Here is a 22,642-nt window from a genome sequence, read left to right on the forward strand (position 1 = left end):
CTGGTAGTATCCTAGTTTTAAAAATGAGAAAATGGAGGCAGACAGAGGTTAAGTGACTTTTCCAGAGTCACACAGCTAGTTATTGTCTGATGCTGGATTTGAACTCAAACCTTCCTGACTCTAAGCATTGTAATCTCTCTTGTGCCACCTAGTTGCCCACCATATAGCACAATGTATGGTACTTAGTTTGTGCTTAATAAGTGCTTATAGATTGACCGTTGAGAATTTTGACATACTTCAGGGTGAAGGTTGTGGTTGTGGCATCTCACTTGGAGATTTATCAAATAAACATTCAGGGTGGACCAAAACATTGCTTTCTAAGGTTTGAGGATTCCTGTTAGTACATTCGTTATATTTTTTTAAAGCAGTCGGGGTGAAGTAACTTGCTCAAGGTTACATGGCCAGTTATTTCAGGGTGTGGCGCTGAGTATCTCAGCCCGGATTCAATCCTCAGGTTATCCTGACAATGGAGCTGGTGCTCTTACTCGCTGAGCCACCTGGCCGCCCCTAAGCAATCAGGGTTAAGTAACTTGCTCAAGGTTACACGGCCAGGTGTTTCTGGGTGGGTGCTAAGTGTCTGAGCTCGGGATTCGATCTCCAAGTCTTCTCAACACTGGAGCCAGTGCTCTCACTCGCTGAGCCACCTGGCCGCCCCTAGTACATTCATCATTAAAACAATACTTTGGGGTAGAATCCTCTTTTAATAAGTTTGAAAGAAGTTTAAAATCACTACATTGTCTCCACGTGTTTTGAAAAAAAAAAAGTCTTTTAGTGCTCTATACAGGAGGAAGTCCCATTTTTAAAAATCTTGACCTACATTAAGAACACACTAGCTATAGACTGAATTTTCAAACCAATAAATTAGAGGATATTAGTTGAGAGCCATAGTGCCTGAGAGAGTAAATGCTGTTTTATTGTCCTATGGTAACTGTATTTGAATGCACTCTCAGATATTTTAAATAAAATTTGCTTTTTTCACATCCTGTGTTGGTGATTTCTGGAGTGGGGCCAGGTATATACATATGTGTGTGTATGTATATAAAGAAAGTTTACTCTATTTGATGGGAGCTAGAACACGAGGCACTGTTCAGCTCAGAGCTAATCTCAGGGCTAGCAGAGTAATAAGTTTCCAAAAGCACCTTCTAAGGAAGTAAACAAGAATTAATAAGTAAATTATCATCTACCTAGTCACCTTCCTCCATTTCTTTACTTAGAGGCCATTACCACACCTCATGCTGTGGGGTTTACTGAAGGTCCCAAGGAGTCAGTACCAGCTCTAAGACCATAGTGAGGCTTTCTTATGCTTGATTAGACCATGTGTAGGCATTATTCTGGAAGATAGCCCAGTCTAGCGGAAAAAAGTGCTGGATTTCAATTCAGAGGGCCTGGGTTAAAATCCTGCATCTGCCACTTACCACTTGTTTGGGTGACCTCATGCAAATCACTTAATTTCCTGCTGCCCCACTTTCCATATTTGTAAATGGACAGTGTTGGACTAGAGGACCTCTGAGGTCTCTTCTAGTACTAAATTTCTGATCCTGTGATCTTCTATCTTCTTGAGACTGACATTTCCAGCTCTAGAAATAGAATGGAAATTTGTTCCTATCAGATCTGGATCTCCATTCCCCCTCTATGGTTCCAAGTACTCACTCCTACCTCTCTGGGGGAAGAATAGGAGAAATGCTGATCCTTTCCCCTTTCCCTGACCAAGCCAATTATCAGGAACCACACTGAGGGTTATACTCTATTAAGCAACTAGATAATTTACTGTGATGTTAAAAATGAAGGTGGGAAGGGGGAAAGGAGAAAGATGGTTAGAGTCCATCTACTTCTCATTTCATAGTAAAAGAAGTCTGAGGCCCAGGCAGATAAAGTGACTTAATAGTAATAGCTAGCTTTTATATGGTGCTTTAAGGTTTGCAAAGTACTCTATACATATATTATCCCATTTTGATCCTCACAACAATCTCATGAGTAGGTATTATTGCCCCATTTTAAAGATTAGGAAACTGAGACTTGAGAGATTAAATAACTTGCCCTAGGTTAGTAGCTGGTAAATATATGAGGCAGAATTTGAACTCTTTCTGACTTCAGGTCTGACATTGTTATATGTTATCTAATTGCCTCTTGACTTGCCCAAAATCACTTACTGAGGTAAGTGCCTCAGAGGCAGGATTTGCTATTCTACTCTTAAACCCTGCCACTTACAGCTTAACTATAGCTCAAATCTTCAGTGGCTCTTTTGTTCATCACCTTTCAACTTCCCTTTCTTCAACTTACATATTACAAACTTCTACCTAAATTCCCATGTCTTCACAGCAAAAGCAAATAGAATAGTTTGTTCAAATCAAAAAGAGGTTTAAAACTAGGCTGTCAACCCTAATCCACAGCTTCCTTTTGCGTGATCTAAGATGTCCCCTATAGAATGCTAGAAAAGGATATGTTCAGACACTTAACACTTACTAGCCATGTGACCTTGGGCAAGTCACTTAACCCCAATTGCCCTGCCCTCCCCCCTCCAAAAAGCAAAAAAAAAAAAAAAAAAAAAGGATATGTTGTCCTTCCTTCTTTTTCTCTTTACACTTCCAGGTGCTCATGACATTGAATAACGCCCGAGCAGCTATTTTATTAAAATGATTACTTAGGAACCATATCATTCCATGGAAGCCACCAATCTAAGCAGCTATGACCAGAAAACATGCTTTGCCAATATAGATATAATATATGTAACTATATATATATATATGCATATATATCTGTGTCTATATATATATATGTATATATACACACACAGACATATGGATATATTTATAGCCAACATATTTGAAAATCATGTCAAATTTCATTTAAAACATTATTGAATAGATATCTTAGAATAGGTACTTCAGGTAGATGGCACAGTAAAACTAAAATTTTTGATAATTAGTTCAGTGCTAAAATAAAAAAAAGTTTTGTGAGATTATTTATGTCAGACTTCCAGTTCAAATGGAATTTTTCATAGCTATATTACCAAAACATGTTAGTATGGGATGTTGGCTTAGAAATAGAAATAAGCTAATGTTGTAATGGTATTGTTTGAAAACAGGATTCTGTCTCCATTAACATTCTTTTTGGGGGGGTGGAGAGGGGAAGGCAGGGCTATTGGGGTTAAGTGACTTGCTCAAGGTAACACAGCTAGTAAGTATCAAGTGTAGGTTGAATTTGAACTCAGGTCCTCCTGACTCCAGGGCCAGTGCTCTGTTCACTGTACCACCTAGCTGCCCCTCCATTAACATTCTATAGGACCTTCCACTTCCCACTCCAAGTGTAACTAATAATGAAGAATTAAGGGGACTTCAGTATGTTCTCAGAGCCATACTAAGTTTTTTAGGGAATGCTGAAATAATATAAGGCATAATTTCTGCCTTCAAACAAACTTGTTTGGGACATAGAATTTTGGTATTTCGGTGGATCTGTGAATCTTATCCAAGTATTTTTCTTTCATTCATACAAATCACACCCAGTCTGTGTCTTCTCATTCTGTGTGATTTCTGTATATCCTTTCATAAATCCTCTACTCAAATAGAGGGCCACTAAACCATAATAAAGCCTGCAGGCCACATATTGACTTAGAAAACTACATAATAACATTACCTGTGCTCTCCTGTATATTTATTTTGTTAAATTTTCCCACTTACATTTTAATTGGATTCAGACAGCACTTTGGAACATATTTAGTTCTGTCTACTGTTTTAGGGCCTTCCTCCATCTTTTAACCTTGGGTACCAGTGATGCAAGCTGGGGTTATCCCTCTGGCTTGCTGTATGACAAGTCTTTTTCTGTTCTAGACATACATCTCTCTGATACTTGTCTTTAATCAACTGCTCTTGCACAGTTTTGTGGTAATGTGTTACAGCTTACTTATATCCCCTTATATGCTCTCCCTACTCTCCCTCTACCCCATGTGTGTCCATTTTCCTTTGACTGATATACAACTTTCATGCTTCAGGTTTGTGATATTATTCCATGATTCCCTGCAATACAGTGTTATTAAGGGGTGGCCAGGTGGCTCAGAGATTAAGAGCACCGGCTCCAGTGTCGGGATGACCTGGATCAAATCCGGGCTCGGATACTCAGCACCATACCCAGAAATAACTGGCCTTGTAACCTTGAGCAAGTTACTTAACCCCGATTGCTTAAAAAAAAAAAATACAGTGTTATTAAGAGACTGTGGATGTTAAAAAGATGGGACTTGGTTTCTGAGAGAAGCTTAGGGTCATTAAAAGCACTGTGCAGTTTCCCATAGCCCAGTCCACTCTAATACCAATTTTCTTAAGTGGATAGTTAGGTAAGACCCTTCATTCACAGAATTTCAGAGTTAAGATGAAAACCTAGAAGTCATCTAGTCCAGTCCTTACCTGAAAAAAGAATAACTCCTACAATGCATAGAATAAGTGATTATGTGGCCTGGTGTGCTTAAAGAATTCCAATGAAGAAGAGCTACTACCTCTTGGGGCAGTGCATTATACTTTTGGGTAGCTCTAATTGTTAGGAAAGTTTTTCTTTGCATCAAATCTGAATTTGCCCCTTTGCAACTTCCACTGTCAGTTCTACTTCCTGGAACCAGAGGACAAACCCACCACTCTTCCACATGAGCTCTTCAAATACACACACAAAAATGCACACGAATGTACACTGTCCTCCAGTGTATACTGTCCAACACACGAATATACACTGTCCTTCTTTAGGTTAAAATATCCATTTTCTCTTACTCTTATGTGTGATGAACTCACACCTCTTTATATAATCATAGGTTCCCACCTTTGGGCCACTCCAGCTTATTTCTGTCCTTGTTTAAAAGTGGTGCCAGTGGAGCATAGCTAGATAGGGTGATGTCATCAGATGAAATCCAACACATAAACTTGTAAAAACTTCATTGTTTCTCTGAATTTAACTTGATCCTCCAAACTACTCTTAAGCAAATCTGAGTTGCAAGGGATAACCACCACCAATCAGTTATATTCAGACTCTTTCAGGATCCTAAGGGTGATCCTGTTGAGGATAAATATACTAACTCACTGCTTTAGTTCTTGAGCCCCCATCTCATGCATTTTCTGTTTATACAGTCAGCCACTCAGAAGGCAGTGCATCCACATAGTGTGCAATATTAAAGGCAAATCCATAAAGAATAAAAGACATCACAATACCCATATAAACTCATATCCCACTTAGTGCATTCAAAGACTATGGTAAAGATTGGGCATACACATTTAGAGTCATGGAACCACATAATGGAGGAATATGAATGCTTAGGGTACCACAGCTTTAAACTGCTGGGTTCAGCACTACTGGTCCATTCGTGAACATCTGTGCCACATGAAACTGCTTCTCACCTCACTGCTTGGTTATTGATCCTCACCATGCTTCAGCTGGGAGAATCTTCTTTACTTCTGTCAGTCAATAAGCATTTATTAAGTGCCTACCGTGAACCAGGTACTATGCTTCTCAAACATAGCTTTTGATGTTTTCCAAGTTATTTCAGTCATATCTGACTCTTTGTGACCTATTTGGGGTTTTCCTGGCGAAGATAATGGAGTGGTTCGATGTTCCTTTGCCTTGTTTACAGATGAGGAAATTGAGGTAAACAATATTAAGTGACTAGCCCAGGGCCACAGAGCTAGTAAATGTCTGAGGCTAAAATTGAGCTCAGGTCTTCCTGACTCCAGGCCCAGTGTTCTATCCACTGGGCCACCCAGCAGTCCACTATCACCATTAAAAGGGTTTTAAGTTTTTAATGTGAGCAGCAGTTCTCGTTCAACCAGACAACTGCTAAGTTCCTCAAACTGGCTCTCTCTGGGATATACAGATCAGCCCAGCTAGTTATTCACTCATTTGGATGCGGCCCTGATCAATCAGAAAGAAACAGCAACACAATTCAGATTCACTCTTTAAACCAGATTCCTAAGATACCACAGCAATTACAAAATTTCCTCTGCTTTTTCTGCTCTATCCAGAGGTGACAACCGAAAACAGGCCCTTTTGAAAAGTGTCACCTTCCTCAAGCTCTAGGTGGTGCTGAAGTGCAGTAGCTATCCCTGGATCGCTTGACCAATGACATCAATTTCATCCAGCCAATCAGGAATTACTTAGCTGAAGCTTCTCAGTTGTCTGCTTCTAACAGGTTCTTCCCCATCTGCTGCTATCTTGTGGGATGCCTATTGACCATCTGGGTGGTGTTCAGTGGTTTAAATGAGAATCTAGACTCTAAGTGACTCACTTTTTACTTAAAACAGTCACAGTTTCCCAAATTTTCTTTTGTCAAATCCAACAGTCCTTTTTCTATCATATCTCAGTCTCAAAATGTTTATATAATTGCTCGTTTTCTTAGTTTTATCCTCTAGTCATAAAATATGTATGCAAATTAGTTGACAGTAGTGTGTTTCTGTGGTGCCGTTGAAACTTTCTTTACTCTAGTATTTCTCTAGTATCTAGTAAATTAAATATACATATTTTAGGAGTTCAAAAACAAATCTTTTTATAATTTTATTAGTAATCAAAATATATCCATGACAGCAATACTGTCCTGCATCCATTGACAAATACAAATTAATTCCTTTACCAAAAGAAACATCAAAAAACCCTTTTCTACCCTTCCCATCATTTCTGCCAGTCAGGCAGACTTGAGTTAAAATATGGCTTCACACACTTATTAGCTGTGTCACCTTAGGCAAGTCACTTAATCTCCAGTTGTTTCCGTTTTCCTCAACTATAAAATATGGATAATATCAGCACCTAGCTCACTGGGTTGTGAGGATAAAATGAGATATATGCAAAGCACTTAGCACAGTAACTGGCATATGGGAAATGCTTATTTCCCCACTTTTTTTCCCAACAAAAAAGGCCTTAAAGAGACAGTATGCCTTTTTACCATGATCTGAACATATTATGATGTTCAGATATTATGTATGGCCTAATCATGGCAGAGTACAATAGGACTGTCACCTTCTTATTCCTAGAAGCTGTGGCTCAATGTAGACTAAGATTAAATTAATTTTCTTGACTGCCATATTATACTCTTGATTCATTGACCTTTCTGGCCACTGGAACCCTCCAGCAAAATTTACCCCAACTTGCAAAACCAAAACACTTTGATTGTTCTTAGCTTCCCTTACCAACCTCAGCTAATTCTGAGCTTGAACAATTCTAACACTGTTCCTAAAAGACCATTTATATAATGAAATTATGAATCTCATTTAAGAGACTCTGCGGTGTTCTAGGGCTCTATGCTGTCATTCATAAACAGGAACATCTGAAGATTTTCACCATCCCTAGTAGTGTTTTATGAAGAAGGAGGAGGAAGAGGATTTAGTGCTTTAAGGTTGTAAAGTGCTTAAAACTGTTACAACAACCCTGGGAGATAAATGCTATTATTATTCCCATTGTATTCATGCAGAAACCGAGACCGAAGTTAGACTTGCCCAGGGTTGCATAGCTAAGTGTCTAAGGTAATATTTGAACTCAGATTTTCCTAATTTTTGGTCTAGTGCTCTATCCACTGTACCACTTACCTGCAATTACATATATGCACAAGTATAATCCTCTTCCATTTGGACTGTGTGCTAGAAATGTTCCATGACAGTGGCAAACAAATTTAGTGAGCATGTCACCTTGTTTTCTGCCTTGCTTGATACCGATGCAGGGCCTGTTGAACGGTTATGTTTTTACATTTCTCAAAAAGCCATGTATGATTTTGACATATCCATGGGAGGCATTTTGTCAAAGGACTCTTTTAAGGTGGCATTTGCTTTATCAAATCAGATACCTTTTTATGCTCATCAGACAATCAGCTTGATGTGATTTCATATTCTTTTCATTTCAATTCAAATCAACAAGCAATTATCACCTGCTATGTACCAGGCACTGTGCTAAGTGCTGGGGATAGAAGGACAACCTTATTTTAGGAATGGAGACACTTAAAACAGGAGGAATCAGAAAAAGCCTGTTGTTAGGAGATAGCGATTGAGCTGAGCCTTATAGAATTAAGGGTTCCAAGAGTCTGAGGCAAAGCAGGAGAGTGTTCTAGGTATGATGGGACAGCTTGTGCAAAGGCATAGAGATGAAATGATGTGTACAGGAAGCGTTAAGTAGGTCAGTTTGGCTGGAATGTAAAGCATATGAGGGGAAGTTATGTATGATCAGCTGTGAAAGCTAGTTTAGAGCCTGACTGTGAAGGGCTTTAGATCCCAAACATCTTTCAGTCACTTGTGAGATCGTCAAAATGTCTTCTACTGTAGAATATTGTTTGTGAAAGCCCTATTCCTGTCTTATATTTTTCTCAGTGATATCCTTGATTCTCAGAAATAATGGGGAAGTAAACATATGGGTTGATATTGATATTTTCCCAATTCCTTTTTTTTAGGTATTATGTCTAAGTTTTTTTTTTTTCTAAGTACTGTATTTGGCATCAGTCCCTCTTAATTCTAGCACCTTCCCTCTTTTGATTATTTCCAATTTGTCCTATATATAGCTTGTTCATACATAGTTGTTTGTATGTTGTGCCCCCCATCAAACTGTGAGCTTCTTGAGAGCAGGGACTTTGTTTTGCCCTTCTTTGTAACCCAAGTGCTTAGCACATTGCCTGGCACATAGTAAGCACTTAATAAAGTTTTTATTGACCAAGTACTTCCTTCCAGCTATAGAAAATGGTTCTCTTAATGCCTCCCAAATTGTATTACTTCTAGCATCTGTGTGCTCTAGCTGAATGGCTCTTCCATTTCTATTTTCCTTGGTTCCATTTCTAATTCCTCATGCCATGTACTGGGGACTGTGATATTACAGTTCAAATGTGGTGGCTTTGCTAGCATTGCAAGAAAAAAATATTATAGAAATTTTGACAAACCATTTTTTTTTACTTGCACATTGTCTTTCTTCCAATTTCATCTATAAGTGATCCTCAGAATGATCTGTTCTTCTTGGGTTTCTTGTTTTTTTCTCTCAACAGCTTCTTACCATTTTATCTCCTAATATCCTCCACAATGAGATTTTACAAACAAGTTGAAATGGCCTACTATTTGCTCTCTGCCTCAAGTCTTTCCTTAGTCTACTCCATGTTCCACACAGCTGACAAAGTGATATTCCTTAAATTCACATAGAAATATATAGAGAATCAATACGTAAAACATGTCCACATACACAACATATAGAATAAATTCAAAACAAATTCAAGATAATTAAATACAAGGTAGTTAGGGAAAGAGTAGCAGTAGCAATTAGGAATGGCTACATATGTAAGGGAATGCTTAAATTGAGTCTTGAAGGAAGTAAGGGATTCTAAGAGATAAAGCTTTAGATGGAGTGCATTATAGGTATGGGGAATGGAAAGTAAAAAGGTACTGAGGGGGCAGACTATGTTACCAATAAGATGGAGGACTAGATGTTTTCTCTAGTCCTCACAGATTCTAAAATAAGAGTTATGCACAAGATGTAAAGTATTGGCCATATCTACAGGTCAGTAAATCAAGCTGCTGAACAAGGTAGAAACTTAATTTAGAACTGAGACGACTACTTTCTAACCTGCTTGTTCAGCAAACCTCTGCCCTACCAGCCCCAAGCTCTCTGGCAGAGCATCATAGGCCTACCCATCAGCTTATACTCTGAGATATCCTCAGCAGTTTCCCTGCTCCTGTTGCAGTCTCTGCCCTCACACCACCATTCTGCAGCAACAAGCAACAAGTGTTGCCTCCCCTGGTAGAAAGGAAGCTCCCTGGACTCGGGGATTGTCAGTGCATAGTATAGTACCCAGAACATTGTAGGCTCTTACTTAGTGGTTGTTGATTGATATTCCAAACCAATGTGAATTGCTGGGGTAAACTAAGAACAGGAGATAGAAATGGTTTTTTGTGATGTGGCAAATTACTTGGATTTTGATTTGAAAAGCTACTGTAAGATTTTGAGTTAGAAGTTGGCTGTGTGCCCATAAGAGGAAACTGTGGTCCAGGGGAAAAGTCTGTTCGAGGAGTGAAGAACTTTTTGCTTCATTTCATTATTTTCATAGAATGTAGAGGAATGAGATAAGAATGTGACCTCTGCCCTTGTTAAGAATTCCAGTTATGGGACAGGTAGGTGGTGCAGTGAATAGAGTACCGGCCCTGGAGTCAGGAGGACATGAGTTCAAATCTGATGTCAGACACTTAACACTTACTAGCTGTATGACCTTGGGCAAGTCACTTAACCCCAATTGCCCTGCCTTTTCCTTACAAAAAGCAAAAAAAAAAAAAAAAGAATTACAGTTATTATTACTTTTGTCTGGACCTTTAATTTCATTCAGGTAGAAACTCTTCAGGTATAATAAAGCTCTGCCCCTTGCAGATGGGCACCTCTTCTTGTAATTTATAGTCTTAGAGAGTTGCCTGCAAGATTAGGTGCCTTGTCTAGAATCACAAAACTAGTAGTAGTCAGAAATAAGATTTTTAACTTTATGGCTAACTTATTAGCTACACTGCCTCAAAGTGTTTTAACCTAAAATATCAACCTAGCTTTTAACAACAACTGTGAAAAATACAAGGAAAAAAAAGAAATAAAAAAAAATCATAACCCAAGGAAGAGGACAATATATTGAAAAGCCCATTGTACCTATATTGAAATCCTAGCCAAGTAAAGAGTCTCTGATAATTCTCCCCTTCTTTTTTTCAATGAGTACACCCTCTTGCATGAAAGTTGTTTATGTCTTTTTGCTGTGCTTTTGTAGGGGTTTCTGCCTACAGAAATGCAGATAAATCTGGACCAATGAACTTGTTTGGTTAGCTTGTTAATTTGATTCCCATGCCAACCATTTAGCTTCTAATGGAGAAAAACTGTTCCAGCTGTCTTGAGAATGGATATATTGTTTGTGATCCAGGGAACCAAAAAATGTGAATAACTTGGCATAAATCCATTATCACTAATTAAAAAATAATATAACTGAAAAAAAATAATATAAACTGCATTCGAATTGAATGTTCCACTGACTCTGTGGGTTGGTATATCTCATGTGTAATGTGCATCTATAAAAGATATAGTATGGAGGCAGCTAGGTGGCACAGTAAATAGAGCACCGGGCCTGGAGTCAGGAGGACCTGAGTTCAAATCCAGACTCAGACACTTAACACAAAAACTAGTTGTGTGACCTTGGGCAAGTCATTTAACCCCAAATGCCCTCCAAAAAGTAAAAAAAAAAAAAAAAGATAGATATAGTATGTTGATAGACAGGAGTAAGGAAAGGTTGTTGGTACAGTTATAGAGCCTTCCCTGCTCATTCCCTTATGAAAATCAGTAGTATAGTGTAAAAGGGTGCTGGAATTGGGATCAAGAGAGACTTGTGTTTGAATCCCACCTGACCATTCTAGCTGTGTGACCAAGAACAAACACTTCCGCTTTCCCAATCTTAGTTTCTTCATCTATAAAAGGAAGATAATAATACCTGTAGTACTTATCCCACAAGGTTCTTATAGACACCAAATTAGATTTGTAAAGCCCAATAAAAAACATAAACCACTATGTAAATGTTAGCTACTATTAATATTATTATGTTGATGATGGTGGCAAAAAGCAGCAACAATAACCAGGAACTTCCATGCTACGTGAACTTCTGGTCATCCACTAAAAAGATAGGGTAGTAAGTGACAATTTCTAGAGGAAGGAATAATTACAGGAAGAGACCCGAGTTCTTTTTTTGATTCTGTCATAAACTAGCTGTTTGACCTTAGACAAGTCACATAACTTCCCTTTCTATCTATCTCATAGTGTGTTATGAAAATCAGATTAAATATGTTGGATGTGACATATGCCTGTCCCCTAAAATAAGGTCTCTTTGAAAGGAAGAAAATATGTTTACATTCTTTTCATATATATATATATAGGCCTTCCCCACTCATCAGGGGATGCTTTTGAGTCCATCCTTTTATATACTTCTCAGGGAGCTTCTCCCATCCATCACTTTCTCTCCTGCCTTTCATCTTCAAGCTATTGCTGTCTACTGTTTTCTTCCTTGCTGCCTATAGGTTTTACTCATCATTTAAAAAATACTCTCACTTGATCCTGGCCTTCATTTAGGCTATCATCTTTTTCTCTCTTAACTTTCATTGTCAGAGGCCAAAAGGAGTTGTCAGTATAGTTGCTTCCACTTTTTAGCCCCTTATATTCTGGTTTCTGACCCTCTCACTCTGCTGAAATTGCTCTTCTAAAGGTTAACTGCTCAGTTCAATGTTCTTAACCCTGCTCTCCACTACACTCCCCCCCCCCCAAGTCTTAGCTATTTAATGTGGCCATTCTTGTCATTAGCCTCTTCAGATTTAATCTCAAATTGTTCTTCAGATCATAGGCAAATAGCCCTTCCACAGGTTCATTCTCAAAATCTGTGCCTCCAGATCTCAGAGTTTTTTAGTATTACTTTTCAAGAAACTGCCTTCCTTCTGTGTTGGGGCGTTAAAGGAGGACTGGGTATTTTATTATTTTTTTCTTTTTGGAGGGGGGAAAGGTAAGGCAGTTGGGGTTAAGTGATTTGCCCAAGGTCATACAGCTAGTAAGTGTTAAGTGTCTGAGGCTGGATTTGAATTCAGGTCCTCCTGATTCCAGAGCCAGTGCCCTATTCACTGCCAGAGTGATGGATTTGGAGTCAGAGGACCTGGATTCAAATCTAAACTCTTCCACTTAATAGTTCTGTGATCTAAAACTAATCTCTTTATCTCTCCAGGATTCAATTCCCTTATCTATGTATTAAGGTCAGATTAGATGGCCTCTAAGGTCCTTCCCAACTCTCAGGCTATGATTTTTGACACTCTGGTGGTATAAGAAATAGAGTGCTGGACTTGAAGACTCAAGAGGACTTGAGTTCCCATTATAATTCAGACATTTGCTACTTCGCTTTGTGATCCTGGGCAAGTGAGTTTCTTCCTCTATAAAATGGGGATGACTGTAACACTTTTCAAATGATTGTTGTGAGGATTTAGTAAGCTAATGTATGTAAATTGCTTTTTTAAACCTTTAAAGTACTATATAAATGATATTATTAGCTTGTGACTTAGATGGAAATCTAATTAGAAAAAAAAGAGATAGTTACCGATAATACTTCAAATTACCAAAATGGAAAGAATATAAATGAATTCCTCATTTGTTAAATAATATATCTTAGTCTAAATTTGCATGATAGTAGGGTTTTACTTCCTGATGTCTACTGATTTAAGCAATTTCTTTTGGGATCCTGCCTTTTTGAACTGACAATGGAAATGGAATATCTCCCTCACCATCCCCCATTTATCCAACAGATTTGATTGTTGTTATTTTGTGGGGTTTTTTTTTTAAGTAAACATTTTACTTTTGAGCCTAGACAAGATTACATAGATGTATAAATTACTCATGGAAAGTGCTTCCCTAAAAATAAATAAATTCAGTGGCCTTTTCTCAGTGTAAATCCTCCTTGACTTGTCTGTTCTTTTTGACACATTAACCACCCTCTAATTTTTAGATATCCTTTCCTCACTTGACTTCTGGGACAGTGCATTCTTGTTCTCTTCTTACCAGTTTTGAGTCGTTGCTTCTCCATAGTCTCTTTTGCTAAATCATTGTCCATCTCTTTCCTGAATCCTAATCATAAATCTTTCCCAAGGTTTTTCCCTCAACCATCTTTGCTTCTCTCTCCATACTCTTTACCTTTTTTATTTCATCTGCTCTCATGGTTAAATTTTTTATGTTGATGAACCTCAAAACTATATATATAGTCCTAAATCTCTTCCCTACACTCTAGTCCCATATTACCAGCTGTCTAATAAAGACATCTCTGCCTAGACCATCAGCATTCCAAATTCATCCTGGTTAAAACACCAGGAATAGTAGCAGGTGTGGAGAGAGCAAAGTTATTCAGTTTGGTTGGACCATAGACTCCAGGGAAGAGTAATATGAGATAAAACTGGAAAGATGGGATTATGCCAGGAAGAGGAGTTTAAAATGGATTCAGATGAGAGGAGAGTCACTGGAAGATTTGGGGATGAAAGAGTGATGTAACTAGACCTCTGCATTTTTGGAGGAAGAGAGCGGTGGTCAGAAATCCTGTCAAGAGGCTATTGCAATAATCCAGGTGGTGCTACTGGGGGTCTCTAAGAGAGTGGTCACAGTAGGATTGGAAAGGACAGCATTGGTTTTGGAAGGTGTTGTAGGGATGGAATCAACAAGTCTGGTTACTAATTATATTTGAAAGGTAAGACAAAAGAATCAAAGATAATTCTAAGGTTGTAAACAGCTATGCCAGTTATTTTCTCTCTGAATATTGAAATCCCTGAGGATGATGGCAAAGGATAGGGTAGAGAGGAAGGTGGTGAACCAGGTACCATATCGTTGGGATGCTGCCTTTCCATGTGTCTATGGGCCTTGAGAGAATAGTACTACATGATCTCTTAAGATCATTCCTAGACCTAAATCTTGCTTCTTTATAACTAGAATGGGGAATAAGATGGTACAAGTGGACCTCAAGAAAGGAAAGGTCTTTGAAGTACAGTTGTAGAATGGTCTAGAAGCCATGGTATCATGTTTCCCAGTCTTTGTACCTAAATTTTGTTCTTTGATAATCATGTGATATTATAGCAACGCAAATTTACTTGAACCCAGAAAGAAAGTAGGTCTGAGGCAGGTAAGAAATTTAAGTAACAATGAAGTTTAACATGTGTTTATCCTACCTCCCTCACAGGGTTATTGTAAAGAGATGTTGAGATAGGCCACTAGGCTGGGCATTTATTGAGTGCTTATTATGCACCAGGAATTATGCTAAGCCCTGGTAATACAAATATAAGCAAAAAGAAAGGCAGTTCCTGCCCTCTGGGACCTTACATTCTAACGAGGGAAGACAATACAAAAAAGGGAGCTGAAATGCTAAAGGTAGGGATTTGGGACTCCAGAGGGACCTGCCTGGTGGTGAAACACAACTGAGAGAGGAATGAAGCATTGGTGACCAGGTTCTGTCCCCAAAACAGAGGGGTCTAGAGAAGGGTACTGGCATGATGGAGAGATGAAGGCAGCTGAATCTTGGTGACCATGTCTGGAGAAAGTGTAGAGCGAGTGTGAATATGTGCATGTACATGCATGTGTGTGTGTGTGTGTGTGTGTGTGTGTGTGAGTCACTGAGGCCTCATGGAATGTAGGGAAGAGTTGGGAGGCAGAGGAAACTGGTTATGGGAAAGTTGGTCATAGACTTTTCAAAAATCTATGGATATGGTGATTGAGTTCCTGTACCTTATTCAGTATTTACTGTACAAAACACACAAAACAAAATATACTCCCTCTCCAGTAGGTGCCATATGTAAAATCCAAGAACTTTTTTTGATCAGTTTAGAAATGATCCTAAAAGACAATGTTTTCAACCAGAAAGATCAACTAAAATGTACTTGGTATTCTCTGAATGCTGCATGTAAAGTGATATCAATCAATAAATTTGCTATCTATTGATTCCCATACCATGAAATGCTTAATGAGGTGATGTTATAGAATTAGCCAATTTCTTTTCCCATTAAGTTTCATCAATATTTTGAGCAGTGGTTCCGGAAAGATCTTTAGTATATGTGTGAGGCATTCCATAGTTTAAACACTATGCTTCTTGACATTTTGTGTGAAGCTCCTTCTGACTAGAAATATATGTGTGTAATATTTCAGTCTGTGAGTCAGCAGCATGAATTCCACATATTTAGCATTTACTGAGTGCTTTTTGCAAAATGCCAAAGTTCTGCCTGCAGATTGTATGTGAAGCCGCCTAGGAATGGCACATTATTCTGGCACTAACAGCCCTAGAAAACATTTTGCAGCACCACCATTACATTAAGTATATAGGGTTAGGAGTTGAGGACATAGGATTAGAAATGAAGAATAGCAAATCCCTAGCACAGAGGAAAAACTTTCTGTGTAAAATAAGGATTTAGGCAAGGATCTAGAGCTGAATCCTGAGTTTAATACCCCATGTCTCAACTAGGTTGTAAGTTCCTTGAGGGCAGTGATAATATCTTACATTTTGTTTTTTTATATCCTGGACAACATGTATTGGGGGGGGGGGGGATGAGGCATTTTGTAAGCTCTTGCCAATTGATTGGTCAAGTCTTTCAGGTGCTAAAAGTCAACGAAGGTCAGTTTTAGTCACTTTAACCTGGCATAGTTTTTTTTATCTTTAAAATGGGAATAATATCTATAGTACCTGTGGATATGAAGCTCCAATGAGATAATGAATATAAAAACTCCTGGCAAACCTGAAAGCACTATAGAAATGTCTGTTCTATTTCTGTGTGGCCTGTTAGCTCCCTGTTGGAGCATAAGCTTCTTTTGAGTAAGGATTTTTTATTCATTGTATTCATTTTATTTATTCATTTCATTTCCAGAGCATAACACCTGTCACACATTAGGTGCCACACACTAGGTGCTTTTAAATAAGTACTTGTTGATTGCTTACCTGCTTGGTTATTATTGTTATTATTATTAATGCTTTAGAAACACACTCTTTGTACAGACAGATCATCATCAGCTCATTAGAGTAGAGGTCAAAAAGCAAGTTAGAACAAAGGAGAAACAGAAGGCACTGATTTTTTTAAATTCATTTTCTCTTTATTTTGAACTTTACAAACACCAGGTGAAATTAGCATTTCCATATATAATGTGGAAACAGGAGAGGATAGGACATGAAACTGAATCTCTGTCAGTAGGGGAGAAGACACTGATCACAGTATCTGGTTAGTTTTGACAAACTGTCAACCCAGACCAAAAGGAAATGGACAAAAACAATGGCATTTACCTGGTCCTGCCTTAGGGAAGTTTAACTAAGGCAAGACACTGACCTTGACCCTGACCATCTTGGAAAACTTTAACTAAGGCAAGACAAAAACCACCACAAAAAGGAGGCTAGAAAAGCCCAGAAATCACCTTAGCAAATACTTTCCTTTCCTTTCTAAGCAGACACTTACGGTGGCCAGGAACAATTCTAGTAAAGAATATATTTGGAAAACATCGCAGTGGATGATGAGAGACAACAAGAAGTTAAAATCTCACAAAATAGTGAAAAGCTGTTAATATGCAAATGTCCTTCAGAGAATTTGGCCAGAAATACAGATAAACCAGATAATCCCCTTGTAGCACTTGTAGATGAGACCAGAAAGAGGTTTAGGATGAAAGCTTTGGCTTTGCTGGTGATGGCTAATTTGGCAGTACGGTGCCTCCTCAAGTTTGAACTATTTGTGCAGATGCCTCCACCACAAGGCAGCACTTCTGTGATCGTATGTTCCATTGTGGCCCAGATATTTGCCAGTTTCACAGAAAATATGGCACAAAGTCCAGACCAAAGAATGATGAATTATTAAAGCAAGGATCTTCAAATGCACTTATTTTTTAGATGATATCATACTAACTGCATTAAGACTCAAGAGTAGGGGCGACTAGGTGGCACAGTGAATAGAGCACCAGTCCTGGGGTCAGGAGGACCTGGATTCAAATTTGATCTCAGACATTTAACATTTACTAGCTGTGTGACCTTGGGCAAGTCACTTAACCCCAATTGTCCTGCCTTTCCTCCTCTAAAAAGCAAAAAAAAAAAAAAAAAAGACTCAAGAGTACTTCAAAGCCTCCTCAATGCAGTTCATCAGAATGTACAAATAGTGGTTGAACCATCCATATGGGAGAAACAACATTAATTAAAAACACATCTTTCTAGACTGTGATATACAAGTGAATGGGCAAGTTGCCAAAGACACAGAATTTCATTGCTGGAAGTGACCTCAGATGTCATAAAGTTCAGCCTGCACCTTAGCAGGAGCCAGTTCAAGTAGAAGTCCCTACTTTCCAAGGCAGCCTGTTGAAATAGCCTGAATTGTTAGGAACTTTATCCTTCTATGAAGCTGAAATTTTCTCTCTTGCTTCAGTGCACTGCTTCTAATTCTTCCCTTTCAAATAAGATATTATATACAAAATGATTTGCAAACATTCATATCTGTTATTATTATTTCCTTTGAGTTAAAAATTTTTTTAAATTAATTTTCCATGTGGAAGCCCTTCAGACACTTAAAAACATGTATCATGTCTCTCCTTCCCAATCTAAATATCTTTATTTTCTTCAACTGCTTGTTGTATGATTCAGCTTTGAGTCCCTTCACTGGCCTACTCACCCTCCTCTGACTGTATTATAGGCTGTCAACATACTTCTTAAAACATGGAACCTAGAACTGAGCAGATATGGTCTGACAAAGACTGAGTATGACAATACTGTATCACCTTCCTTGTTCTGTACAGCGGGATACCTCATCATGCTGTAGAATCACATTGAGCTTATGTTCCACTAATCCCTCAGAATTGAGTGGTTGGGGACTAGAAAATGGTAACTTAAAGCACAACTATTGATCTTTTGTTTTTCTTCAGTTTTATCTTGCAAGAATAATAATCTTTGGACTAGAGAGGACTGAACAAAATTGGCAAATAGGGAACTGAAATTAAGATAAGTGGGGAGATAGTAAGAGAACATCTTGGTTCATGTTCTGACTCGGCTACTTAGTTACTTGCATGACTTAAGTCACTTAAATCTCTGGACCATTTCCTCATCTACAAAATTAAAGATCTGAACTAGATGACCTTTTAGGGCCCTTCTGGTTCTAAATCTGAAATCCTGTGAACCCTGGGTAAGTCAACAAGCATTTATTAAGTGCTTACTATGTGTCAGGTACTGCACTATAGGAAGAAAATACCTGTAAACTCAAAGAGAGGAACTCCTTAGGTGGAATTTAATGAAATAAGGACCACACAATGCCAAGGAACCATTATTTAGATGGTTCACAATGACTAGATTAGCAACTCCCCTGCTGCCAGGGCCCCCTCATGGTCCCATCAAGATCACCTTATATCTGTTTTGTATGCATTTAGTATTTTCTTATGTATACTTGTTTCTTGTGATAAAGTAGTTCCTCAAAGGTAGGAATTTCCCACCTTCTTTCCTTGTATCTTCAGTGCCTAGCACTGTGCCTGACAGAGATGTATAATTGATTGATTGATTGATTGATCCCGTACTCCTGAAAATTTATGTGAAAGGTCTTTGAAGTATAATGAGGGATGGATTAAACTAAGGGACTTTTCCTAAAAGGAGATACCAGCTCTGAAAATAAATACATCGTAGTGAGAAAACAGCTTTCTTCTGCTCTTCTTCCCCACCACCAACTTAATAGTAGCTTAAACTCTCTTTGCAATTTCTACATCTCTTAACACAAATCGTTTTATTTATTCTTTGTTTTAAGAGCCTCAGGGAAAGGCATTCCCCACATAAATATGATGATGATATTATTTTTAAGTGCTTCCACTAAAGTCCTACTTGTAACTTGTCAGGGTATGGAGGTGACTTTAAATTTTTAAAGGCTCTCCCAATAAATCATAAGCTTTAGGCAGGTTTTTCCAATATGGAGAAAGTTATTACAGCCAATTGACAAAATGTCATCCATAGGCCAGACTAGCTAAATTTGTAGGTTTGTCTCTGCAAGCTTGGCTACCAGGTGATGAGTTGTTTTGGTTTGGGTTTTTTTGGACACAGAAATTCATGAAGGTCATCAACTAAGATATGGGGTGGGGCTTGATTTCTATGTCAGTGGAAGGACATCAAATCATGGATCTTTTGAAGAAATGAATTATCATTCAGGAAAATACTTTTCCAGAAAAGAGTAATATTTTAGTGCTCTTACAGACTTGGAATTTTTTTTCAATGTTAGCGTCATTTTTATCTTTGCAAATATAGTTTCCTATGGAAATTGTGAGTCCTAGTGGCAAGGCAAGTAGCTAGGTGACTCATTAGATAGAGTTCTGGGCCTGGAATTGGGAAGATCTAAATTCAAATGTGGCCTTAGACAATGACTTAGCTATGTAACCCTGGGCAAGTCACTTAACCTCTGTCTGCTTCAGCTTCCTCAACTGTAAAATAGAGATCATAGGGACTAAACATAAAAATAGGGATAATATCACTTACCTCCCAAGGTTGTTGCGAAGACTAAATGAGATAATATTTACAAAATGCTTAGCACAGAGCCTGGCAGGTAATAGGCACTTTTTAAGTGCTTATTTACTTCTTTTTCAGAATATTGTTTTTTCCCCAGAATTCTTTGTCAGTGAACCTCCCTAAAAACCAGATGGGGCAATGATTTATTCTGTGAAATGTATTCTCTTAACTGACTTGGTTTTCTTCCCAAGGTGATGACCTCACCATTTATGGGGTAGTGATGCAGCGGTGGAACCCCTTCCATCAAGATGTTCGATGTGATGTGGAGATAGTCTTGAAAGCCAACTATGTCCAAGTGAATAACGAACAGTCCACTAGCAACATCATTGATGAGGAAGTTCACAAGGAATTTGAGAATTTTTGGGAACATTATAAGACTGATCCTTTGGCAGGTTTGTGATTGAGGGTAGTTTTCACTGATATTTCATTTGTTGTTTGAATATCGTGAATACTTTTAGAACACATTTACATTATGTGTAATTCAGCAACTAGGTTAATTTAGGGTCAGAATCAGTGCCCCTATGTTTAGTCTGTGTTGCAAGCTTTTTTATCTTCTGTGTTGAAAGAACTTCTTGGGAAATTAAGGTTGAGTTTCATGAAACTCTTCACTTCTTATCGCTGAAAAAATGTCTTTTGTTTTGTCATAAGTTTCAGAAGGAATGCATGTGCAGCCTCTAATTAAATACACAATATCTCCTTAAAACAAATTCTATTGTTCTTCCATAATATTATATTTCTGTAAGGTTATTTCTTTTTCTGTTGTATAAGTAGCTCATAAGATATTTTACCTAGAGTTTTTGAATGAAAGAATATATGTATATGCAAAAGATAGAAGAAAATAGGAAGGGAGAAAAAAGGCAGATGTTAGTGAAGAAACTAGTGTGATTCAATGAAAAGGTTTCATCACACAACTAAAGTCTTCTGTCTTTATATAAATTGCTATGATAAAATTTACACATGTTAAAATATCACAGTAAGGCTTTAGAAAAACATTATCTTGTTTAAAACTTTAAAATAGTTACAACACCTTTTAACTCCTGAGATGTTAGATCTTCATCATTGATTCTTTCCTGGAGGAACCTTCTGGGGGAAAAAGGAGCTAGTAAGAGAAATTTTATGATTAGCTATTGAGACATGCCCAACTTTAAAGCTGATATGAATTTATTTGTCATTAAATCAAAATCATAGCACATTCGAAGCACAAAAGTATTATCACTGTTCACATACTCTATTTTAATCAGATATTCATCTTTTCACTACATACTAAATATAGGTGATCTTTTAAAAAGCCTGAGCAACTAATGGTGATATTTTTGTATGTATAGACAACTTACTCCTGATTAGTCCCCTTATCATATCAATGGGGTATATATAAATGGAACCATTTTTCTTGAATTCTTTCTAACAAACCCTGAAATTTAAAATATATACTTTATGTGTGTACATATGTGTGTCTATATGTGTGTGTACACAGATACACACTGAATATGGTAGTCTTATCTAGGAAGCCCCATTCATTTCAGTTTTTGGAAAGAATTTTTTTTTTATTTCAGAAAGTAAATTTCATTGATATTCTTCATAAACCACTTGAACACTTGTTTGGAAGAGCTTCCATATTAACTGACAAAGTCATTTCCTGCTTATTATAACTATTGCTCAGTTCTGTATGTTGGTAAAGTAGGATAATCAAGTACATTCCTGTCATCCTGCTCTCTGAAGTGCTTTGTATTGGTGATTCAAAGGAGATTTTCAAAGCATTCTTCACTCACCGCATACAAAGATTAAAGTAGTACAGCACTGACCAGGTGACCTAGAAGGAGAGAAGTCCTTCCTTAGCAAAGACAGTTATTAACTCCATTTTCCAGATGGGGAAACTAAGGCAAGACGGATACACAGCAAACATTGTAGAATAAACTGGTGAAGTCTTCTTAGTATATAAGACATAAAATAGCATCCTAGGTATCATTAATTCAAGGTAAGGAGTGACCCTGAAAGGAGCCATTTTAAGTAAAAAATAAGCATTATGTTGGCTAAAAAAGCCTGGAAGTATTGTAAATTATCCACGAGCCTCACTCTTTCACTGTCTCCCATTGGTTGGCTCAATTTCAGATTAATTTTGACTCCAAAGGTCTTGGCTACTTTGAACCTAGCACCTTTAGGTTTTGTACCAATATTTGAAGGTTAGTACAAGTCTCTTCAATACTGGCTTACTCGTTGCCAGTCTTGAGTCCTCAAGGCCACTCTTTACTCACTCTGGAATGAAACAAACCAAATAGACCCTATAAGCAGCTAGCTCCTGGGGGTGCTCCACTTCAGGTTGGGGTTTCAGTTAGAGCTATGTTAGACTTTAAGGGCTGTTTCAGACCAGAGTGGAATTAACATTATTTACATTCTGAATGCAAGTTTAACAAAAATAGCTGACATTTATATAATGACTTAAGGTTTTTTGAAACATCTCAGATAAATCTCATGTGGTTCTCTCCAGGCCAAATCTGTGCAACTAAAGTTGAGTTGAACCAGACCCATATCTAGTGGCAGTGATGGGTAAAATAGTGTTCACTTAACTGCATTTTCTCCTATGACTAAACTAATCAGAAACCCTTGAATATAAAGTACTCTTTATTTGGTCACTGATCA

General features: G+C 37.9%; 1 protein-coding gene across 6 annotated transcripts in view; it reads left to right on the plus strand.

Annotated features, from left to right (window-relative positions):
- The window catches only part of MCM9 (minichromosome maintenance 9 homologous recombination repair factor), a 182,399-nt gene that overhangs the window by 26,005 nt on the left and 133,752 nt on the right, over positions 1–22,642 (plus strand). For all 6 annotated transcript variants that reach the window (XM_069076958.1, XM_069076961.1, XM_069076963.1 and 3 more), the window contains exon 5: positions 20,197–20,397. In XM_069076958.1, the coding sequence (XP_068933059.1) occupies positions 20,197–20,397 (201 nt within the window). The remainder of the gene's footprint in view (positions 1–20,196; positions 20,398–22,642) is intronic.

Source organism: Petaurus breviceps, unplaced genomic scaffold (genome assembly GCF_028583685.1).
Source record: "Petaurus breviceps papuanus isolate PSGF00001 unplaced genomic scaffold, PetGlider_PUasm1.0 90977, whole genome shotgun sequence".
In the NCBI taxonomy this organism is placed as follows: Eukaryota; Metazoa; Chordata; class Mammalia; order Diprotodontia; family Petauridae; genus Petaurus; species Petaurus breviceps.